The 23,300-nt window shown below is 42.0% G+C and overlaps 1 protein-coding gene across 1 annotated transcript; it reads right to left on the bottom strand.

The window, feature by feature from the left end:
• Window positions 1–1,251: 1,251 nt before the first annotated feature.
• LOC115395785 (odorant receptor 131-2-like) lies at window positions 1,252–6,441 on the bottom strand. Its single transcript, XM_030101429.1, has 4 exons — window positions 5,655–6,441; window positions 5,484–5,613; window positions 4,594–4,725; window positions 1,252–1,258 (listed from the first exon to the last, which is right to left on the bottom strand). The coding sequence occupies exons 1-4, from the start codon at window positions 6,439–6,441 to the stop codon at window positions 1,252–1,254; spliced, it is 1,056 nt and encodes a 351-aa protein (XP_029957289.1).
• Window positions 6,442–23,300: the final 16,859 nt, after the last annotated feature.

Here is a 23,300-nt window from a genome sequence, read left to right as displayed (position 1 = left end):
GCGTTCGACACAGTAAACCACAACATCCTCCTCACTAAATTAACGCACTTTGGACTGTGCCAGCATACAATAACTGGTTTGCATCATACCTGCATAGTAGACAACAATGTGTCAGAGTGAATAATACCCTATCCTCTCTTGAAAACTGTACTGTCGGTGTCCCACAAGGCTCAATCCTTGGGCCCGCACTTTTCAGTTTGTTCATAACGACCTTCCTTCTGTGTGTGGTGTAAAGATTATAATGTATGCTGATGACACTGTCTTGTTCACGTCATGGGCAAAATAGAAACTGAGGTTGCCACGAGACTGACTGCAGAGATGCAAAGAGTTGCGACTTGGCTTCAGAGTTCTTGTCTAACGCTTAACGTTGACAAGACCGTTGCCATGTATTTTACAAATAACCGTAATTTAAAAGATCCTCCAAATATTTTTATTAATGAAAGTAAAATAAAAATGGTTAATGATTTTAAATATTTAGGAATTACTCTGGACTCAAAATTAACATTTAAAAGTCATACAAAGAAACTCTGCAACTCCCTCAAATTTATTCTCTCAAACTATAAGTACATCAGAGGGTCACTGAGTAATGAGGCTTCATTCATGTATCTAAATTCTATGATTATGTCACGTTTTATGTATTGTAAAACATCCTGGTCTCAGGCGTGCAAAACAATGTTGGAACCCCTTGAATCATTATATAAACAAGCGGTCAAGATTCATCATAAGAAACCTCGACGATTTCACCATTGCTCTATTCTTACTAAATACAAGATCTTAAAGGGGTATAGAGCAGTTTTTCAATATTAAATTATCAATTATTCACACCCACACACGTTTTCACCTTTGCCTGATGGGCAGCAAGAGCTATTTTTGCAAGATCGCAGTCGCTCCTATTTTCCTGTTCAGGGCACTGAAGGCACAGCAATATGAGTGATTCGGGTACGAATCGCTCTGAGCCTGACGTAATGCGCGCTCCCGCTGGCCTGGTAATCCTTAAGTTTTGTTTTGTCCGCCATTACTCCGTCAGACGCTTAGCAGCAACAACTGAGCAGTACTGAGGATGGAGCTTCCAGAAAGTAAGAAAAGACCGGCTTCCAGTACTGCCACAGCTCCAGCACAGACCCCACAAGGCCAAAGAAACTTACCTTTTACTCGAGCGCTGCTAAAGAGCGAGGAAGGAGTTCCCCTCTTCTGTGCACGTACATGGGCACAAGCCACAGACACAAGCTTTTCACTAAGCTACAGTTACGCCTAAGGCCTGCAGGGGTCGGAGTTTCGCATAAAAACGAGCAAACTGCCTGTGCTCCTTTAAGTTTTGAAAACTTAATTATCTTTACAAATCTCTGTTTACTGTTTAAGGTACTTCATGGTATGGCTCCACCTCTGAGAAGTTTCATCTGTTTAACATCAGAAATATCAAAAAGAGTTACGCGCTCCTCTTCTAGAGGAGAATGTCATGTCTCTAACAATAATACGGCTTTAGCCAGAGCAGCCTTCTCATATGTGACCATAAAACATTGGAATAAACTACCAATTGAGATCTTGACTTGCACAGAATTTCCCACTTTTGCACGTCTGACAAAGAAATGGCTGCTCTCAAAACAAATATGTGTACATTAGCGCTGTAGTGTTGTGAGTGACAGAGACTGGTGATCTGAAAGACAGTGAATGAGGGAGTGATTGGGTATATGGGTGTGCAGAAAGATTGCTCAAAACATGTTTTCATTTAACAGTTTTTTTTTTTCTTTTGGTCATTGTAATCTAACTCTAAATGTCTCTCTGTTAAACATCAACCTACCCAGGGACTACTGGTGCAAATTAGCATTCGGCTATAATCGAGCACCAATAATTTCTCCTCTTATGGTTAATGTTTTGTTGTGCACTGTCCCTGACAAATAAATGCATACCATACCTTACATTGTGTGAGGTCCTTCCACTCCTTACTGATGACTGTTAGTATGGCCTCCAGCTGAGATTTTGTGGGCTTTCTCGGTTTTATGACATAATTATATAATTTAAGTAGTGTTAAAGTAAGATCATTTGATGGCAGTAAATTCACCTGTGTTCAGTTAACTGAGAGAGTGCACCTAAACAGACAATTTGTCATGTTACAATCATCACTGGCCAGTGCTGACTGGGAACCCATCTGTTTCTGGTGTTTTGTTGCTTTGATTTTGTGATGCTTTCTTTAATTTCAAATACTGTGGTCCGTTTTAATAAGATTACTGTTTCTTTCTATGATGTTTTGTTCATTTTTAATGGTCTTGAAAAAAATCCTAAAAATTTTTCTGCCTTAAACCATAGTTCTAAGCCTGACGTGGTTCTTTATAATATGTGCAAATGGTTTGCTTGATATTTTGATATTTTGAAATTTTGATGAGGTGTGTCTCAACAATAGTTTCAGGATTATTGATTTTGGAGCTGTACATCCTGATCAAGCTGAAATGTCAGAAGTTGATTTGCTTTATTCCTCATTTTATATTTCCAATAAATGTATCTCACAGCTTCCTCAGCCTTATATGTATGTCAGAGCTCCATCCAAATAATTCCTGGATTCATTGAATTTTGTCTTTGGACCCATGTTTTTTTTTTTTTTAATTCAGATTCTAATTCTTGTTTCTCCGCAAGCCTTTGTTTCTTTGTTCTAGGCTAATGATTTCCCCCTCTCACTCGTGCCCTTGCTGGAACTCCCATACCCTGAGGGAGTGGACATTACCATTCTCGTTTATGTCCAAGTACTCAGATATGAACCTTGTGTTTCTCGCTTGATGTTTGAGTCAGTTAGTAGTGAGACATCGAGTATCCAGTGTCTAAAATGATTGTGTAACCCCAGATTGATTTTCATAGTAACTGTGCCATAGTCTGATATTCGGATTGGTAAAATTGTGCGCTCATTTATTCAATTCAAGTCACTTTTTGACATGCAAGCAGGTCTGTCCTCCAGTACCTCTTGTGTACCTGAGACATAAAGGTGAAATGTCTCTCATTAGGATGGAGATGTCCCCAAACATCCACCAGACTGAGTTCTTTCATCATATTTATAACCATTTGGGCATTTGTTTGAGCTTATGTTGTGATAATTAGTATAAAATTACTGAAGTATGGATTAACGAAGGTAACTGATCACTTTAATGTAATTTTCTGAAATAAAAAATTGGAGGATATTGTCATTTGCTAATTAATAATTACAGATAAACTGTGAGTCACGTGAGTCACTAATAGCAACCAATTACAGGATAATAAATTGGACAAAGTCAAACACAAAAGTAATTTATCCAAAATCAATCATCAATAGGAATAAATTCTTATTTAATCATTAATAATGTCATATAATCAGTTGTTTGGGAATGAATAAATCACAGAATGATTTAAACAATTAAAGTTCAGTTTCAAAAAAGGGAAAATGATTTAAACTTGTTAATCTTTAGGATGAACCGCTGCTTAAATTATCATAGAAGCATAATATCGGCACTGAGCTGTTACAACCCGGAACTTGTCTCAAATACACCAAAAATTGTCATGAATCATCCAGTTCAGTTAATGAGCGTTTATTAAAAAAGTCTTTTTGAATTAACACGTCTAAGAATGTACGAACAATCGAATCAGAGTGTGTGTGTGTGTGTGTGTGTGTGTGTGTGTGTGTGTGTGTGTGTGTGTGTGTGTGTGTGGTTGTGTGTGTGGTGTGTGGTGTGTGTGTTCTCTTATTTCTATCCTTGTCGGGGCCAAATGTCCCCACAAGGATAGCAAAACGTGGAACGACGTGCCTTGTGGGGACCTTTTTCCGGGTCCTAAGTAGGAGAAACAGTGTTTCCTTGACCATGTTGTGGTACTGAAAAAAGTAAAAGTGCAAAAACATTTCTTTAGGGGTTAGGCTTTGTTGTGGTGTGGGTTAGGGTTAGGGTAAGGGTCAGGGTTAGGGGCTAGACATGAATTGGAGTCAATGGGAAGGTCCCCACAAGGATAGAAATACGAGACTGTGTGTGGTGTGTGTGGTGTGGTGTGTGTGTGTGTGTGTGGGTGGTGTGTGTGTGTGTTGGTCAATCCATCTGAGTCACTATCCAGGTGGAGCAGAGGGAGAAAGGAGCAGCTTACTCCTCCTCACGAATGCCCCCCCCTCCTGGGTGGATGGCCATGCGGACATGTATGTGTGCGCAGCAGGGTGGATGCGGTCAGACACACGCATGCTGTCGACGAACTGTCGGCACCAATTTTTAACCCGGGTTTAGTCGAGAAAAGGGAAAGGGGAATAGAATAAGAGGAAAACTAGCATCAAAGCTGCTGTCACACACAGAAGAGGTGAGCGTGGAACTCTGCCTGCTCTGCAGCTCACGGGGACATCTGCAGTGCGCTAGTGTGTGCGCTCCTGCACGTGGTGCTCACTGAGCACAGATGGTATAATGATCAATTAACAAAGTGCAGCAGAATAAACTTACAGTTTCTGAGTCCAGCAATCACAAACATTAATCACACAACTAACTAATGCCTTGCCAAACACACTTCGTACAATGGAATGATCCTGCAGCAGTGATCGCTGTTCCGTGGGGAGGGAGGGAGCTTGAAGGCACAGCAAAGTGCGTCTGCAGACGGTCCAACTTTGTCCTTTGGATGGCAGATAAACTGCGGGTGAGATCCAGTCCCAGTCGGGTCTGGAGATCCTCGTCAGGCTGCAGGGGGGACAGGATGCACAGCGGCTGCAGTCTCGACAGCGGCTGATCCGCTGTGGGTCTAGCAGGAAGAAGATGCATCAAAGGGGAGAAGATATGCAGATCCAGGCTCAGCCTCGGCCTGCTCGGTGAATGGTTCTGGTCCAAAATGTGGAAGGTGCTCGACGTCTTCGGCACCTTCCAAGATTTTTGTTCTGGTTTGATCTGAAGATTTGGTGGCTGCGCATCTGCTGACCGCATGGGAACAAACGCCATTGCTCTTTGTTCTCTGAGGGACTCAGCTGGCCACATATTCACCATGGGTGGTCTCTTTGTCTCTTGTTTCTTTGTACCAACATGAAAAGATCCCAGCATGATCTATATCACATCCAAGATTCCTATCATGTATGATTTGTCCATGAAATACATGCTTCACCTCATGTACCTGATTAGTCAAATTGTGTAGATGCTGAAAGGATCCACACCATAGTTATCCTGTTTCTTTATATTGAATTTAATGTACAGTTACATTTGCGCCCTTCTAATATAATCCCCTCACTTTTTTTCTACTAGTAGAGCTGGGGTTTTTGAAGAAATGTGAATAACGTGCTTTTATATAGGCACATAAAGCTGTACATATCTTCATGCATCTGTTTGTAATAGTGTGTATGCAGCTTTAAGTAGGCATATGCATCTGGATATGATTTATGTATCTGTCAATTATTTGCATTGAACTGTTCTAAGCTATACACATCGACATACAGCTATGAACAGTTTCTGGTGTTTGCATCTGCATGTAGCGACATGCAGTCCTGTGTGTCTACATGGTCTGCATGTGACTTGACATCTGCCTCTGAGGTGCCACCCGGATGGAGAGAGATGGTAGTGAGCTGACAGAAGAGGTGGTGGAGAAGGACGGGTCTGATGGTCTGATCTCCGAGGCCGTAGATGAGGGGACTCAGACACTTGGCTAACCATGATTACGCACACATAGAGCATGATTCTGATTGCGCACGAGTGTGATTATGTCGATGGCCTGTGAGATGTGGATGATCACAGGCTTGACAATGGTGGAGACAGGATCAGGCCCAGCTGGACCAGGTTGCAGCAGCAGAGTTTTATGAGCTTTACGGGCTGACACTTTGTCTGTGGAAGCTGATCTGGCTGCAACCAAAACACCAATGTAGGAGAAAGAGATGGAGACTCCGGCAGAGATGAACACAGTGAACTCATAAACCTGATCGAACATTGCAGCAACAGGGCTCAGCAACATGTTCTCCATGGAACAGACGTGCTCCATCTGCAGAGAGTTCAGACCCTCAAAAGGATTCACCCTCAGCAAACTGATATGAGAGAATACATTGACAGAGCTGATGGCCCAGATCACACAGATAGCTCCTCGGGTTTTACCCATGGTCACGATGGTGGCATGCCGCAGAGGGTAGCACACCGCCACGTACCTGTCAAAAGACATGACCACCAACGTGAGAGGAGAGATTCTCATAATGATGCTGCTGAGTGTGATGACAAATCCACACAAGGGATAGGTGAGCCTGAGCCTTAAAACAGCCAGGATGTAGAGTACCTGACTGACAACCAGCTGCATTGTGTCGGCCAACAACAGGTTATAGAGGAGCACATAACGACACGTGTCCTTGAACACAGCTTTACTCCTCAGAGAGAACAACATGGTGCAGTTCACAAAGAGAAAGACACAGCAGGGCACTGTGGTGACGGAGAAGATCATCGCCCTCTCCAACAAGCTCCGGTCATCTGAGAGCACCGACACATTAGACATCTCTCAACAGCTCTGAATGAACCAAGAACGAAACCCAGAGGAGCTCATGTGATACGTCCTCATTCGATCAGAGCAAGAACACACACACAGGTCAAGTTCAAAGTGTGTGAACACATCAGAAATAAGAAAAACATGACAAAATATCAATATGTGAAAACATCAGAAATGTGAAAAGAAAAAACCCAAAAGCATCTGAATCATCAAGCCTGTAAAAGCATCAGGAAAGTTTTGAAACATCAGAAAGGTGAAAACATCCGAAGCTGCAATCCGCCATCAAATGTGAGAAAACATCTGTAACGTGAAAATATGTGAATCATCAGAAACATATTGAAATGTCAGAAACATCAAAATTATGTGAAAAACATCAGAAACGTTAAAACAGCAGAAACAATAAAATGTTAAAACAACAACTTAAAACATCAGAGGCATCAAACATTGAAAAGAAAAGACCTGAAAGCATCAGAGGAGTAAACAAGAGAATTCATCCAGAATGAACTTTGAACACTGAAAAGTATAACAACCTGTTGAGGTCTGTGGTAACGTGCAGACTGGAAGTCTTCCTCCTCTGCAGACTTCAGATGCTATATGCAACCTTCTTCTTGCATCACGTACGCATCTCGTATTGGAAGTAATGTGATTACTGGATGATGACATCTGAGAAAGTCTCATCCAGTCAGACTTTTCCTTTCTATTTTCTATTCTGATTTATCTTATTCAGCTTTATTTATTTGGTGCCAATTACAACATAGTTATTTCCCAACACTTTTATAGAGAAAACACAACAGATCCACATGGCAGGGGTCTGCAACCTTTGTGACCAAAAGAGCCATTTTTTTCCCTTTCTTCCAAGTTAAGTTCGTCTGGACTCACAAATGAGGCAAATGCAGTTTGTTTGTTCAAAAGTTTCTTATGCAGTTTTGACCCACAATCTGTATCTTATGATGCATTCATGACATTTTAACTACAGTTCACAATACTGAACATTTTATTGCATTTAAACTAATTCGAACAGTTTTGTTCCTTCTTTCAAGATTTTTTGTTGAGAGTTTTGAAATTTAGCTGTTTTAACCATCTCACCTCCTTTTAAGCAGATTGGCATGGTTTTTCCAGTTAGAAACTGTTTGCATCCATTGAGTCCAGGCTGTCTCATTAGATCAATGGATCAGCCACGATAGATGTTCTGTTGTCTGATGTTCTCTCAATCACGGCTCTAGTCCACCGAAAGGCCAGTACACACTACAGGATTTTTTTCAATCTTCCCCGATTCAGAGACCACACACGAGAAGACAACAGAAGACAGATCACACCAGTTTCCTCTCCTGATCTTCTAGTGTGTGGAGTCGCTCTGAAGCAGAAGATTCTTCTAGAAGATTCTTCATCAGACAATCGGCTCCTCACTCTTCCAAATCTCACGTAGTCCAACGTGACTTTGTGCGGTTTCCCTTTCGTGCAGCGACGAAGTACAAAACCATTCATTCTTCTAATGTGTATAATGACTACATCGCATTGTTTCTTCAGTTTCTCCAGAAAATTAAAATATATATATGTATACATATGTATATATACAAGAAATTGTGTTCTCGCCACCCCGGCGGTATTGTGTCTGTCTCCTTCAAGCTCGGGTCCTCTACCAGAGGCCTGGGAGCTTGAGGGTTCTGCGCAAGATCTTAGCTGTTCCGAGGATTGCGCTCTTTTGAACAGAGATTTCAGATGTTGTTCCTGGTATCTGCTGGAGCCATCCTCCCAGCTTGGGGGTTACTGCTCCCAGTGTCCCAATCACGACTGGTATCACTGTTGCTTTCATGCCCCACACTCTTTCTATCTCTTCCCTCAACCCTTGGTACTTCTCCAGCTTCTCGTGCTCCTTTATCCTGATGTTCCATCACTTGGGATTGCTACATCTATCACCACAGCTGTCTTCTGCTGTTTATCCACCACCACTATGTCAGGTTGATTGGCCATCACCTGCTTGTCAGTCTGGATCTGGAAGTCCCACAGGATCTTGGCTCAATTGTTCTCGACCACCTTTAGGGGTGTCTCCCATCTTGACCCTGGGACCTCCAGTCCATACTCGGTACATATGTTCCTGTACACGATGCCCACTACCTGGTTGTGCCGTTCCATGTATGCCTTGCCTGCCAGCATCTTACACCCTGCTGTGATGTGCTGTACTGTCTCTGGGGCTTCTTTGCACAGTCTGCACCTGGGGTCTTGTGTGGTGTGGTAGATCCCGGCCTCTATTGATCTTGTGTTAAGGGCCTGTTCTTGTGCAGCCATAATTAGTGCCTCTGTGCTGTCCTTCAGTCCGGCCTTTTCCAGCCACTGGTATGTTTTTCCAATGTCAGCCACTTCTTCAATTTGTCGGTGGTACATGCCATGCAGGGCTTTATCTGTCCATGATAGCTGCTCTGGTTCCTCCTTACTGGGCTTTTGATGTCTGAGGCATTCACTTAGCAGATCATCACTGGGAGCCATCTTCTTGGTATACTCATGGAGGCTCTTGGTTTCCTCCTGGATAGTTGTTCTGACACTCACTAGTGCTCGGCCTTCCTCCTTTCTCTTGGTGTATAGCCTCAGTATGCTGGACTTAGGTAGAACCCTCCGTGCATTGTAAGGAGCTTTCTTGTCTTGATATCAGTGGCTTGCATTTCTTCCAGTGGCCAGGATATTACGCCAGCAGGGTATCTGATTACTGGTAGGGCATAGGTGTTTATGGCCTGGATCTTATTTTTGCCATTCAGCTGACTCTTCAGGACTTGTCTTACTCTCTGTAGGTATTTGGCTGTGGCTGACTTTCGAGCTGCCTCCTCATGGTTACCATTTACCTGTGGGATCCCCAGGTACTTGTAGCTGTCCTGCACATCTGTTATGTTACCTTCAGGCAATTCAACTCCTTCAGTTGTGATCACCTTCCCTCTTCTAGATACCATTCGTCCACACTTATCCAGTCCGAATGACATCCCGATGTCATTGCTGTATATCCTGGTGAGGTGAATCAGGGAGTCGATATCACGCTCATTCTTGGCATACAGTTTGATGTCATCCATGTAGAGGAGGTGGCTGACAGTCGTTCCGCTCTTGAACCGGGGACAGGGAATCGCCTTGGTATATGCCGCATTTGATGCTAACCTGTGCCACTGGCTTTGAGTTGGCCTCTAGATTTGTCTTCCACAGCCCCATTGAGTTCTGAATGAAGCTCCTTAGAGTCTTGTTGATGTTGTAGAGTTTCAAGCACTCCAGTATCCACGTGTGTGGCATTGAGTCATAGGCTTTCTTGTAATCAATCCAGGCAGTACACAGGTTGGTGCTGCGGGCCTTGCAGTCTTGGGCGATTGACCTGTCAACCAGTAGCTGGTGTTTGGCCCCCCTGGTGTTATTCTCAATCCCTTTTTGTGCTTCACTCATGTACTGATCCATGTGCCTACTTATCTTGGCCGCTATGATGCCTGATAGGAGTTTCCATGTGGTGCTGAGGCAGGTTATAGGCCGGCAGTTTGATGGTATTGTTCCCTTCTGGGTGTCCTTCATGATGAGGACTGTCCGACCTTGGGTTAGCCACTCTGGGTGGGTCCCTGATATTAGCAGCTGGTTCATTTGTGCTGCAAGGCGTTCATGGAGTGCAGTTAGCTTCTTAAGCCAGTAGGTGTGAATCTTGTCGGGCCCTGGAGCTGTCCAGCTCTTCATTTTGGCCACTCTTGCCTGTACATCTGCTGTTGTAATTACTACTGGGTCTTGTTCTGGGAGGTTGCTGTGCTCTGCCTGCAAGGCTGCCAACCATTGGGCATTGGTGTTGTGTGACACATCTTTCTCCCAGATACTCTTCCAGTATTGCTCAGTCTCAGCCCTGGGTGGGTCTGCTGTGGTCTTACTACCCTGCCACTGAGAGTAGACCTTAGCTGGATTGTTGGAGAACACCCTGCTTATTCTCCTGGTGCCCACTTCTCTCGTGTATCTCTTTCGGCGGGTAGCTAGGGCTGTGAGTCTTTGCTTAGCAGTCTCCAGTGCCTCAGTTATTGACAGCTTTCTGTATTTCTTGGGCAGTTCTTTCTTGAGATTCACCCCTCTGCTTAGTTCTGCGAGGAAGCTGACTTCTCTCCGTGTTGCCATGATTTTTGCCTCTCGCCTTCTTTTCCATGGAGGTTCTTGGTCACTCCGGCTACTCATGCTGTTCATCTTGTAGCCAAGCATCTCTAGGATGACTGTTGCTGTTGCATATATCAGCTGATTGGTCTCAGTGATGGTGTTGGTAGGGATTGTTAGCAGTGCTGTGTTCACATCTTCCAGTAGAGATTCCGATGGTACTTTGTCATTACTTCGCTTTGGCAGCCAGGAGGGTGTTGAGTTCCCCCAGGACGTCATGATCTTCTCTCTCAGGTCAGTTGCTCTCTTGTTCAGCTCTGTTATTGGGGCTTGATACCTAATCTCGTATGACCTGTCATCCTGGCTCCCTCTTGATGTAGCATCTTGTACCGTGGGTGAGGTGCTGGGTCTTGGTCTTGGTCCTGTTGCACCTCATCAATCTCCAACTGTGACAGTAAGTTCCTCTTGCGGATATTTGAGCACTGACTTAGTAGCTGTTTCTTAGTTAGCTTGGATGTTGGGTTTCGAAGTAACCATTGTTCCCACATTCTCTGCATGTATCCCCTTTCACTGGGATTACTGCTGTAGTAGCATTCCATTAACGCTCTGTTCTCCGACCTGCTCCACGAGTGTCTGTTCCAGTAGCCAATTGTCATCAGTATGCCCTGGTTCCACAACAACTGACGCGGACCTTGTTAACACGGGCGACGTCCGAGCCGGTATGACTCTGTCCTGTCTGTACATATATATATATATATGTATGTGTATATATATATGTATGTATGTGTGTGTGTGTGTGTGTGTGTGTATATATATATATATATATATATATATATATATATATACATATATAATATAAAGGCAAAAACACGACACAGATGTTATTTTGAAATCACTTATTTTGGAACATGTATTGACTTTCTTTCCGGCACCTGACTTGTTTGTGTCCAACTTGATGTGGTAGGGCTCCGGTCCCGGAAAAATAGGGTTCTTGCGGAAAGTTACCGGACCGCTGGACAGGCTCCGGAGCTGAGCCGGACCGGAGCAGGTGTGAGCCACAGCATTGATTTTAATGACTACTGATTAGTTGCGGCATCCGGAACTGAAACAGAAAGCATCCAGTGTGTGCCCGGGTAACCTGTGCATGACTGATGATGACAATATGGTGGCCATATTCCCATGATCGGCTGGACATTTCTGCTGCTTGGACCTTGAACCTCTATGAGGCCACTATGAGGTTCATGGGGATGATATTGCTCTTCCAGTTGCCGTGCAGACTCCTTCCAATGTCAAGCCAGAACCGTTTCCAGTTCCACCGTCCAGCACAGCCCACTGCTGCTCTGGGATCACCTGCTCAGGCCATTGCTCCCACTCCCCCTCCAGCAAGCATGAGTAACACGTTCCAAAGGTACCCCCACCCCCCCACCATTGATTACTAAGTTATTTGCTAGTCAAATTATTTAAGCATCAAAATGTATATTGTACGGTTTTATCGCACTAGCATATTTAGCTTGATAACTCGCACCGTAAAGGGTGTGTTGACTCGATGACACAGTGTCTCCTCACACTCCGGACACTCCAGTACTGTTTCTTCAGAACATTTATTAATGAAAAACACAGTTTGTTCTGTCAGGTAAACAACAGTTCAGCATCACCGGTCAACATCACCGTCTGACCAAAAAGTAGATCCGGAATGTGCAACATGCGCGGATGTACTACAGCATGCTCTGTTTCTTTCAGTACAATTATACAGAAACATAGGAATATAACAAACATCCAACATAAATGCAGTAAAGATTAAACATAAATCAGACATTGATAAAATGGTTAGAAAAAATCCACACATATATTATTTCAATTTTTTTAAATACTAAAAAGGGGGGGGTTGCTTTCATGAACATCTTGGTCCAAGTCTAGCTAAATATGAATACCTCAACATGATTGTATTTGTTTTTGTAATTCTTAAGATCCTTTGTAACCAAGATCATTTTAAAACTTGAATCAATTGTAACTGAATCGTTTGTAATGTACCATAAATCCTCTAATAATGACTTGTATTCCATTAAAAACCCGTCTCCTTTAATGACCGGGAGCATCTTTGAAGAAAGCTCATAAAAGCCGCCTCCCAATATAAGCCTGTTTTGTTTTGTTTTTTTTTTTGTTTTGTCTTGTCTTTTCTTTTTCTCTGTGAAGCGCTACAGCACTGTACTGACAGTAGTCTGTGCTACAGCGCCAGTCCTCCTGGTATGGCGACTGTGTGTATTACATGCGTCCGGTAAAAATGGCGGAGAGACAGAAAACATTAAACTTGATGTTGAGATTTCATTTTTTTCACATCGATTGAAAAAATAAAATCAAATTATTTGAATTAATTTGATTTATCCCCCAGCTCTAAACTGCACTACTGTTCAGTACTGTTCGATACTTGTTTTCATTAAATGAGCTCAGTACATTTTACTGGGTTCAAACAGACACAAAAGATCTTTCTGCTCTTTTTGAAAATTTTAAAATATCAGCCTCTCTCTTATACATGCCTCCTTCCATTGAAAGCCTGGTGCCAGCTACAGCTGAGACAAATAAAAGCCCCAGCTACTATAAGAGGATTTACAGTAGGCTATGTGAGATGGAAGCAACTGATTGATTTGAGTTAATGCAAACTACTCCCACAACAATCTTTCTAGGACTGTTTTCATTGCTGAGCTCAGCCAGGGGAAGCTGAAGCCTGCCCGTATGGTTGTACTCAGACTGTTTCAGTTTGAAGCCACAACCACAGGTACCCTTGTAGAAATACAAGATGCCCTGCAAAGTAATGACCCTCTCATCCTGACTGATGCCCAGGGAAATGAGATTGTGGACTCTGAAGGGACAAGAAGTACTAATTGAAAAAATGAATAGTTGTATAACAATAAATGAATATGCTTTGTGGTTAAACTACATGCCCCATCTACTCCCTTAATTTGTCTCTTAATTTTTTGTTGACCAACAAAGTTTTCTGTTCAGCTGTAAGTGTGTTTACATTATATCTGTTACATGAGTTCCTTTCTTGCTAGGATCCAAGTATTGGAAGCAAAACGCAAAAAAGTTTCTTGCTGTCCCAGAGCAGATGTTTCATGAGTTCCAGCAAGGAACAAAGGGAAAGAAACTGAGGTAAACATTTTAGTTACTGCTTGCCAATATTTGTCAATATTTATTTTGTTTCGAATAACATGTCTTTATAAAAAAAGTTATCTGAACAGAACTGGTAAATGTAATATTTGTTGTCGTTTTTAACTCTACCTGTACTCATAAAGACATGGGCTGTGTTCGAAACCGCATACTGTCTACTACATCCTTACATACTCATACTATCCATCCTGCATCCTGCTTACTCAGTCCATCAAACAGTATGCGAAGCGTTTACACTACAGCATACTACATAATAACCCACAATGCATTGCACTTCTTCCATGAGCAGAAATCGATCTGCTAAAGCTGATTTCACTTTAGCTCTAAACTCGTCAAATGTATACTTCATCGAGATTTTTTTTTTTTTTTAATTAGGCGACAAAGTGGTCGTTTGGAGCCCGAGTGTGTCGTTTATTTGTCCGAATACCAGCCGTTTAGTATTTTGTTCGGGCGAATTCGGCGAAATTCAAGCCAGCTGCAGTGAGCAACGCACTTCCGGTTATTTTCACCAAAATAAACCACCCCTTTCCCTTTCTCATGCAAAAAAACCTCAGTGATAAATCTGTGCTTTTACTTTGAAAACAAGAAGGCAACCTTTCAGCAATATATGTCGCTTAACATCGCCGTTTGGACCGGTGTCCCATTAACGGACCAGTTATGATGCCAATTATGATGCTTTACCGACGGAGAGTTTTTTCGGCTCTTCAACAAAGATCGGCTCGCCGTCTTCGGTACATCATGGTCGCTTTCAGCATGGACGCTTGTTCAACAGCTGTCGATGCATAATAGTTTTATTTTATAAAAATTTTTTTGTATTTCATGTCTGACCAATATTGAGTAATGTTTAACACAGCCATTGTAGCAACTTTAGCAAGTGTTTGATTTTGTTAAAGTAAAGTAACAAAATATACAGTATATGCAGTACCAACTTGCCTTTATTTGACATGTTCATGCATATTGCTGAATTGCCAACATCCTGCTCGTACATGTCTGCTGCTTGAGAGGCACGTGACAGCAACTCCTCTCCCAGTTTCTTTGGACATCCTCCTGCTGCCAGGCGATTTTTTGGTGTTCCTTTGCCTGTGTAGCAAAGCGTAGGTCACAACATTTCATTGTTACATTTCAGTAACAAAACTTAAATTAAAGGTGCTGTAAGCAGGATTCCGCATCTCCACCATCTCCACGATTTGACTCATCTAAGATGGTGATTTGAAACCCAACACAGCCAATCCTGTCCTGTTTTCTCTGACATCACGCCCTCACACAAGTTAAGCCCCTCCCACAAGAACGTGCGACGAACGCCCCTCGACCAATCACGGTTAGAGCCTCATGGGCTCTTCTGATTGGTCAACGATACCTGGAGCTGTCGAGATTCCTTTTCAGCTCAGAACAGAGACAGATGGAGACGCTGCGCCCTCGCGGTAGTGCAGTTATGCTGCACTCCTAAAGGATTATCAATGGATACTCTAACATTTAATCCAAAGAAATTTTGCTAGTCAATTAGCATTGACTAGCAAAATCCTGCCTACAGCACCTTTAAAAATTCACAAAAAATGACTGGATACATGTTTTGTTTTTTGTTTTTTTTTACCTCACCTGGAATTCTGTGTGCATTCCATGCATGTACAGCTCTTGCTTTGCTAATCTTGCACAGCTCAGCAGTAAGGTTAGATGTACAGTATCTTGTCACATTGTCGTCGATGTTGAGGACTTCCTGATCCTGCAGCTGTATGAGGGCCTCCTTCACTGGGTAATTTACCCTGTTATTTATCTCGACCAACAATCGCTCCACTGTACGATTCTGTAGACAAGAAAGGGGTAGGTTCAATTAAAAGGACTTAAGGCAACTTTTCAAAATTTACCTCAGTGCTGCCGCGATAGGCGCTGCGGGGAACTGCAGCCACCAGCCAAGGCGGCACGGGAGGTCGCACAAACATTTTACAGACTGTCCGGCTTCACAGCGCTGCACCAGTGATGCTCATGCTGTTTACTACGTCGCGGTTTACTGCAAGACCACAGCGCATCTTATGTGATTTTTGTCAGCATCCGTTTTCACTCCCAAATGCAGCTGAAGTTCCCTCCATGAATCAAACGCATATCCAATATTTATTCGGGTGCCTGCGGCTTCGGTCTTTTTTTTTTTGACTCACGAGATAACGCTGATAAAGTCCTTTTTTTCTTCGTGGTGTTTTTTGTGGGCTTTGAGTGGATGCAGTTATCCGATTGTATGAAGAGCGCGGGGGTGGGGGGGGGGGGCTCGACTCGTGCTTGGATTCACAGACCGGGAGCAAATGTATAATATACCAGGAGAGCGGACAAATGAAACTACAAATAGAATTACAAATTAACTTTCTTCTGTTGATTCTTGGTTTGTCAACGAGTGAGCAGCGGTGTATTTGCGCAGCGCGATTCATTTGACGTGTGGACGGAGCGGTGTGGGTCTCCTCTCTGCTCTGACTGCAGCAGGGAGCGCTGCGTGAGACTGGCCGCCTGTGAGTGCTTTGGGACGGGGGAAGGGCTCACGCAGCTCCCGCTGCTTGTTGAGGACAGCGGAGACGTCCTGTCACGTCTCCAGAGCACCAGAAAAAGTCGCTAAAATTGTTGCTAGTCACTTTTGACAAAAAAAGTCGCCAAGAGGCTTTGGAAAGTCGCCAGATTTAGCGATAAAATTAGTCACCAAGTTGGCAACACTGCCCGCCCTGATCCCAGCAGTGTTTGAGTCCGCGTCCACGGCGGCCATGTTCTTCCTGTTCGGCAACGCGCATACAGTGTCAATTTACGTCACATCCCCACGACTGCGTGGGAAATTCGGACCTCGAACAGCAACAAATTATTTGGCACACAGCCTGTATAAGGCAACAGACAGATACGCGATTGGCCTGTTATTATTAGGTTTTTAATGCTTCACGACTCATTAGCATTGAATAAACTGGAAATGCATGTGAAGTTTCTCACAAATCTTGCCTTAAGTCCCTTTAAGTCTGCAAATTTAATATGGTGAGAGGAAACAGGATTATATCAGATGTTAAAAGTTTACAGGCAGTATTGTTTGATTAGGAGTCCAAGGAGCAGGACCATTGATGTGTATTTGTACCCACAAGCACCCCCCACTCAAGCGTGCATCTGGTAAAAGTGATATTTCAGCTCAGCTTAACAATGCCATATTGGTGAACATTCACACTACATAGAGAACTGCTACAAACCCACTGATCCATTGGGCTCTATTGCTCTTCCCCGTGTTGTCTCCTGTGTTTACCTTCAGCACCGCGGAGTAATACACCACGGCCCGAGACACGCTCTGTGGCTCTGCAGGCAGACTGACAGAGGGTTCGGGCTGTGCAACGATTTCTCTAGATGGAGCATGAATGTAAACAATGCAATCTTTGGGAGTTTGTTTATATGGCTAACTAAGGTTTGAGGTTTTGGCCCCGTGTGTTTGAAATGAGGATCAGTGCAGCAAGAGTTTGTTATTTTGGTGTCCATTACCACTACATAAAAAACTGAGTAACATTTCTAAAGCTTGCTGTGGTTAGACAGCATCTCCTGTGTAGAGGGACGAGTAGAATTCATGGCCATGGTCCACCCTGACCTGGTCCCTCATCCCGCATTCAAGAACTGCTGATCTGTAAATTAGTGAAACATAACTCAATCAATTGTTGATTTTGTACAATAGACCAACAGTATTGCAATCTACTAGTGCACCATTTTTGTGACTTATTTAAAAGAAGGGTGGCTATACTGGTCACAGATATATATTTTTTTACTTTCAGAATTTTGAGTTTTTTATTATTCAGCCCTTTAGCAGAACAATGCAAACAGGTGAGATGGGAACATTTTTGTATTTCATTCAGTTGCATAATAGTTCTACAATTTGATAGTTGCCTAATAATTATGCACACAGACAAGAGAGCTAAAACCTTACTTTTACTGTCAGGGTTGAGATTTATAACATTTTGGAATTACTGAAAGCACTGTACTTTTCAGGATTCATTTTATTATTTAACAAGTACCGTGCTTTTGGTCAATCCAAAGTGTACCCCTCTTTGCACCTCAGAGTACCCCTTGGGTACACGGACCCCCATTTGAGAAACAATGGGTTGCCTATAACAAATTTAAAAAAGAGCAAAAAACAGCACAATTCATATCTAAAAAGCCACAAGAAACAGTTTTAAAAAAAAATGTCACAAATAAAGTCACAAAAAACTCACATAAAAGTGAAGTTGTGAGAAAAGTTAGTCTTTACAGTACATACAAAGTAAAAAAAATAAAACTTTGACAGGCATGGGTTTGTGGTGCTGTACTCATCCACTGCAAGAATGTGTGTCACTCCGAACCACTTTTTCGTTCTGGTCAATGTAAATTTTGTTTCCCATGTATTCAGCTGTGTAGGGGATGGGGTTAAGGTTACATGCGCCTTTTGGGGAAAAAGTAAGTAAAAGTTAGCTTGTAAAATACATAACACCATATATACCACAACATTAAAAGCTTGCAAAAGATACTTACATGTTTGCACATTTCGTGATAGGGACGATGAGTTGTTCTCAAAATCTTCCTCACCCGGCGTTCACCAGCAACCACGCCTATTACAGACAGGTACCCAGTCATCATCTTCCAACCATATGTTGACCCTGTCTGATGAATCAACATAAGTAAGCTGTGACATTTGGCCGAGTCTTCATGGATTTATATTTAATAAAACATATGTAGTCTAAAAATAAATCAGCTGAGGTGGGTAGAGAAGCCAAAAATTCTACTCAAGTAAGAGTCGAGTTACTTCAGAATGTGAGTCAAGTTGGTGTGGTGAGTTAAAGTAAAAAAAGTACTGGGCAAAAAAAAACTACTCAAGTACTGAGCAACTGTTGAGGAACATCCAATTAATTTGTGAAAACTTGCATTTAATGAGACAAAAATACAAAATCATAATCTAAATTGAGTACTTCCAATCAAGTTAAATAATAGAATAACTAAACATGAAAAATAAATTAAATATTTAAAAAATAACAAATTACAGCACAAGAAGCACACATTTCCTTTTTTTGTGATCAAATGTTTTTTTATTTAATAATAACAGAAACAGTCAAAGACATGAATTGACAGTACAACCAAAATAATAGTCGTCAGTGACTGACTGTAGCAAGTAATAAAATAAAATAATAGAATTATTTAAGAAATTTAAAAAGATAAATAAATAATAATAATGATAATGATAATAAATAATAATAATAATAATAATAATAATAATAATATATAATAAAGAAGCACACATTTCCAATTGTGATTGGAGGAACACCGTCAGGTGGTAGAGCATATGGAGGAAGTCCCTCTATCTGACAAAATACAACATTAATTGATGCATAAGGGGGATAATAGTGTGTAGGATAGTTAATGGGTAAATAAGAAAGTAGCTAGCTCAGTGTCGCCTGATGGACTCTAGTAAGAGTACAGTCTTCTTCACAAACCTGCTCAAGTAAAAGTAAAAAAGTATGGAGACCATGTAAAACTATCTTAGAAGTACAATTTATCCATAAACCTCATCAGGTAAATGTAACTGAGTAAATGTAACTAGTAACTACCCACCTCTGAAAAAACAAACAAACAGAAAACCAAAAAAAACCTACCTGATTTCTTGGGGCGAATCCCAATTCTCTGCTTAATCCTCAATCTTACTCCTCATTCCTCAAAATGCGCGCTCCCGTGAAGTTAAGTGCTGTCCCATTCCTAATCAAGTTGAGGAAAGGAGTGAGACTAAGGAGCGTTATCTCCCTTAATTTTGAGATTCTACGAGACCTACCTTGGAGTTAAGGATGACCCAGAATGCTTGTTAAATAATTCGTTTTGCTGTTATTTTATTAATAAAAAATTGTGTATATTACTTTGGGAGTAATTGTATTAACTTTCTATCACAGATAATATTTACAAAGGCTATTATAAAGAAATTGAGACAATTCATTTGAATGCATTTATTAACAAGGTCACACATGCAACATGTTCAACATTTCTATGCAGGGCGCAGTACTTACAGTTTATAAAGGGCGTTGTTATTGATCATTGACCGAAAGTATTACTGCTGCCAGCCCCCCCCCCCCCCCCCCCCCCCCCCCCCCCCCACCACCACCACCACCACCACCACCACCGCGCTAAATTCTGCAGCGCCTTGACAACGGAGAGGGGAAAAAAAAAAAAAAAAAAAACAGCGGTCCACGCGTGTGCGCTCTCTTTTCCTTCGGATGGTCCAAAAAAGCAGTCGCGCGAGCCGCTAGCACCCTCCTGACGGTCCAAAAACTCCCCGCCATGCGCTCCCCCCTGGCCAAACTTTTTTCCTGCAGGAAACACTGCACTTCCAGCTTTCTTCTACCCTCTTGCGCAGTGCTGCCCCCTGTGGTCCAAGGACGTAACTGTCTTTAAGGGTTGTCCCATTTCCAAGTGACATTACATTCCTTAACACTTGTTTTTAGGAGGCACTTCATTTGAGATTGAGGATCAAGGTTGAGGAGTGAGGATGAAGCAGAGAATTGGGATTGGGCCTTGCTCTGCTGATAGCAGCTTCTGATTGTGAGTCGGACACATGTCCCCTCCTGGGAATGTGGTGGTGTGCACAAAATCTCCTGACACTCATTGCTGAGCAAGCTTCCTTCACACCTTGTTCTGACAAATTTGTTGAAATGTCGGCATATGAAAGATTTTGTGTAATCATTTCTACAATTAAATTTTTGTACCCAATCTGCTGTGTTTAAGACACGTGTTTACTCGCGGGAAAAACTGCTTCCAGTTCAACGCATTTTTTTTTTTTTTTTTTTTTTTGCATTAAAGAAAAAAATACTGCTTCCGGTTCACCTTGCAATAATACAAATATAACCACATTTTTGCATTTTGGATTAGCATAGATTGGATTCTTGGTGTTTATCTGGGAATAGAAAAACTTACAATAGGAAAACAGCAGAAAAACCCATTTTATGGCAATATATTAATGGGAAACGGCTCCTGTTTGTTTATTTTAAATTCTGCTACATATATTGGAAAATTAAAAATGCCTGGTTTTTTTTGTTTTCTTATTTGCGTTTCAGAATTGGAAATAGAATGAACAGAGGGTACACGGACCCAAAACCCTTTGGAATTCCATTTTTTGTGCAGTCCCTCTTTGATCTAATCGGCACATCCCCCTCCTCCTCCGCCTGGCTTGTCAGGTTGTAGATAGCACATTCAGGACGCTTAGCTATAATTTTGAAAGTACAAAAAATATATATGTAATGACTTTCATTCGATTACACACATACATAAAGTATTTACATAAACAAACATTCTAAACACTTTCCTGGTGTCATTTTTATCTTGATTAAAGGGAATGTCATCCAGTCCTCCCGGGGATTTATCCTTTCCCTTATTGCCTTTTCTGTTTTTGTGGCACTCAGAATATGTGTCCACCTGACAGTTTTGTTGGTCCTGTCAATCCAACATTCAGGAACAACACCCTCCTCCTCTTGCTCACCTTCCTTCCACACAGCCCTTGTATACATGTCTGGAAATGACAGCACAAGTTACCTGTACTTTTAAACATTTTCATTTAGCTTATGAATTGACTAAACCAGTGGTTCTCAAAACTTAATTTCAAAGACCCTCATAACTCTGAATGCACCACTGGAACTAAATGGACTCTTACAATTCCATTATAATGCACATGTATAGACCTGTAAGTGTCTGATATAGAACCCAATTAAAGAATCCCAAGAGCACTCGTCAAGGCTGCCCAATATCGCCGTTATTGTTTGCGCTCGCCATCGAGCCCTTGGCTGAGCCGATTAGGAACGACCCCTTAGTGGCAGGCATCAATATAGGCCCTCAAAACCATACAATTTCTCTTTATGCTGATGATATTTTGCTTTTTTTAAGTGACCCTGAGACATCTATTGTTAGAGTTATTCAGATCATTAAATCTTTTGGACTGTTTTCAGGTTACAAGATTAATTATTCAAAGTCAGAGGTCATGCCCCTGACCTCTAATATCTTTGCATCCACTGCTTCCCCTTTTCGATGGTCGCCATCTGGGTTTACCTATATTGGTATATGCATAACCCCATCCCTTCTTGGCCTTTATAAGGCCAACTTTATACCTTTAATCCATAAAATTAAAGAGGACCTGGCCCGCTGGACATGTCTCCCATTATATCTTATAGGGAGAGTGAATCTTTTTAAGATGAACATTCTTCCTCGTTTACTTTATGTGTTCCAAATGGTCCCTGTTCTCCTGACCAAAAAATCTCTTTCTGATCTTAACAGCTCATTATCTTCCTTTTTGTGGAAAAAAGCGTAGTGAACGTGCGGATTATAACGTGTCCACCAAAGTGTTTGGGGGTTGTTGGATTTTGTATTTGATGAGTTTGACGAGGGGGAACAAAAATACCATCCACTTCCATTGTGTCCGTCCCCAAAACCTTCCCCGACTCACCTCTGAATAAACAACAGCTCGCCCTCACAAAAAAGTAAGTATGCTGTTCGAAATGACTAAGGAATTGTGCTAAATGGGCCAATTTGCCAAAATGTTGAAGTATCGCTTTAATGACCGTGCATTTGTTCTGTGGTCAGAAAAGGGCATTTGTAATATAGGGGGACCTCATGCTTGATGGTATTGTTAAATCTTTTAGCCAGGTAACTGAGCAATATAACCTCCCATCGAAACATTTCTACAGGTATTTACAAGTTCGCAGCTTTATCACTTCAGGTCAGGCCAGGTTGCACCCTGGTGGCTTCTCTCGTTCCTCTTTGGAGGAAATTTTGCAAGACCCTAGACCCCAAAAATTGATCAGCCGGTTTTATAATACTCTGTCTCTTCCAGAAGGGGGTGCTGGACATCTCAAATTGCTCTGGGAGGCTGACCAGGGCGTAATGATTGCTGATGATGTGTGGGCAGATGTGTGGCTGAGTCCCTCTAGTTGTTTACCCACAAATAAAGATAGGGAATTGCAATTCAAAATCATTCACAGGCTCCAGATTACGCCAGTGTTATGGAATAAATTTAACCCTCACTTCCCAAATATTGTAATAAATGTAAAATTTCTGATGGAACATACTACCATTGTATTTTGACTGCCCCTGTCTTAGAAGTTTCTAGAGAAATGTATGTGAAAAGATATCTGAAATACTTGGTCTGGATATCACTCCTCTATCTTGTAATCTTGGATTACACTCTGGTCTAAATCTTACACCTCATATGTCATCACTGCTTGATGTGCTCTTGTTTAGTGCCAGAAGGTGCGTTTTACTTGAGTGGATCTCCGAAAAACCCCCTACACTCTCACAGTGGTTACAGAGTATCATGGAACTTATCCCTTTGGAAGCAACAACCTACTGGACTAAAGACAAACCTTCACTGTTTTATAAAACCTGGGCTCCTTTCTTGGACCACATTGGCTCCACAAATGCACAGACTGTGCAGAGGGGCCTCTTTGGACTATCTTGGATAGACATACCTTCAGAATCATGCACTTGAACTGCCATACCTACTAAATGCTTCACTGTAGCATCTACTGCCTGCATGACTAACACCCTCTTGTCAATTTGAGTTGTTAATGATTCTTTTATTCATTGTTTTTGACACTGTGTGGAAATTTGTGTTGTTG

The sequence above is a fragment of the Salarias fasciatus genome, chromosome 10 (assembly GCF_902148845.1).
Source record: "Salarias fasciatus chromosome 10, fSalaFa1.1, whole genome shotgun sequence".
In the NCBI taxonomy this organism is placed as follows: Eukaryota; Metazoa; Chordata; class Actinopteri; order Blenniiformes; family Blenniidae; genus Salarias; species Salarias fasciatus.
The sequence above is the reverse complement of the archived record's forward strand: the minus strand, read 5'-3'. Positions and strand labels throughout refer to the sequence as shown.

Excerpts from the sequence above, each read along its gene's own strand:
- LOC115395785 (XM_030101429.1), bottom strand. The coding sequence starts at position 6,441 with ATGTCTAATGTGTCGGTGCTCTCAGATGACCGGAGCTTGTTGGAGAGG. Across the intron at positions 5,614-5,654 it reads CGACATAATCACACTCGTGC|CCAAGTGTCTGAGTCCCCTC; the intron begins GCAATCAGAATC and ends AATCATGGTTAG. Across the intron at positions 4,726-5,483 it reads ACCTCAGAGGCAGATGTCAA|ACCCACAGCGGATCAGCCGC; the intron begins GTCACATGCAGA and ends TCTTCCTGCTAG.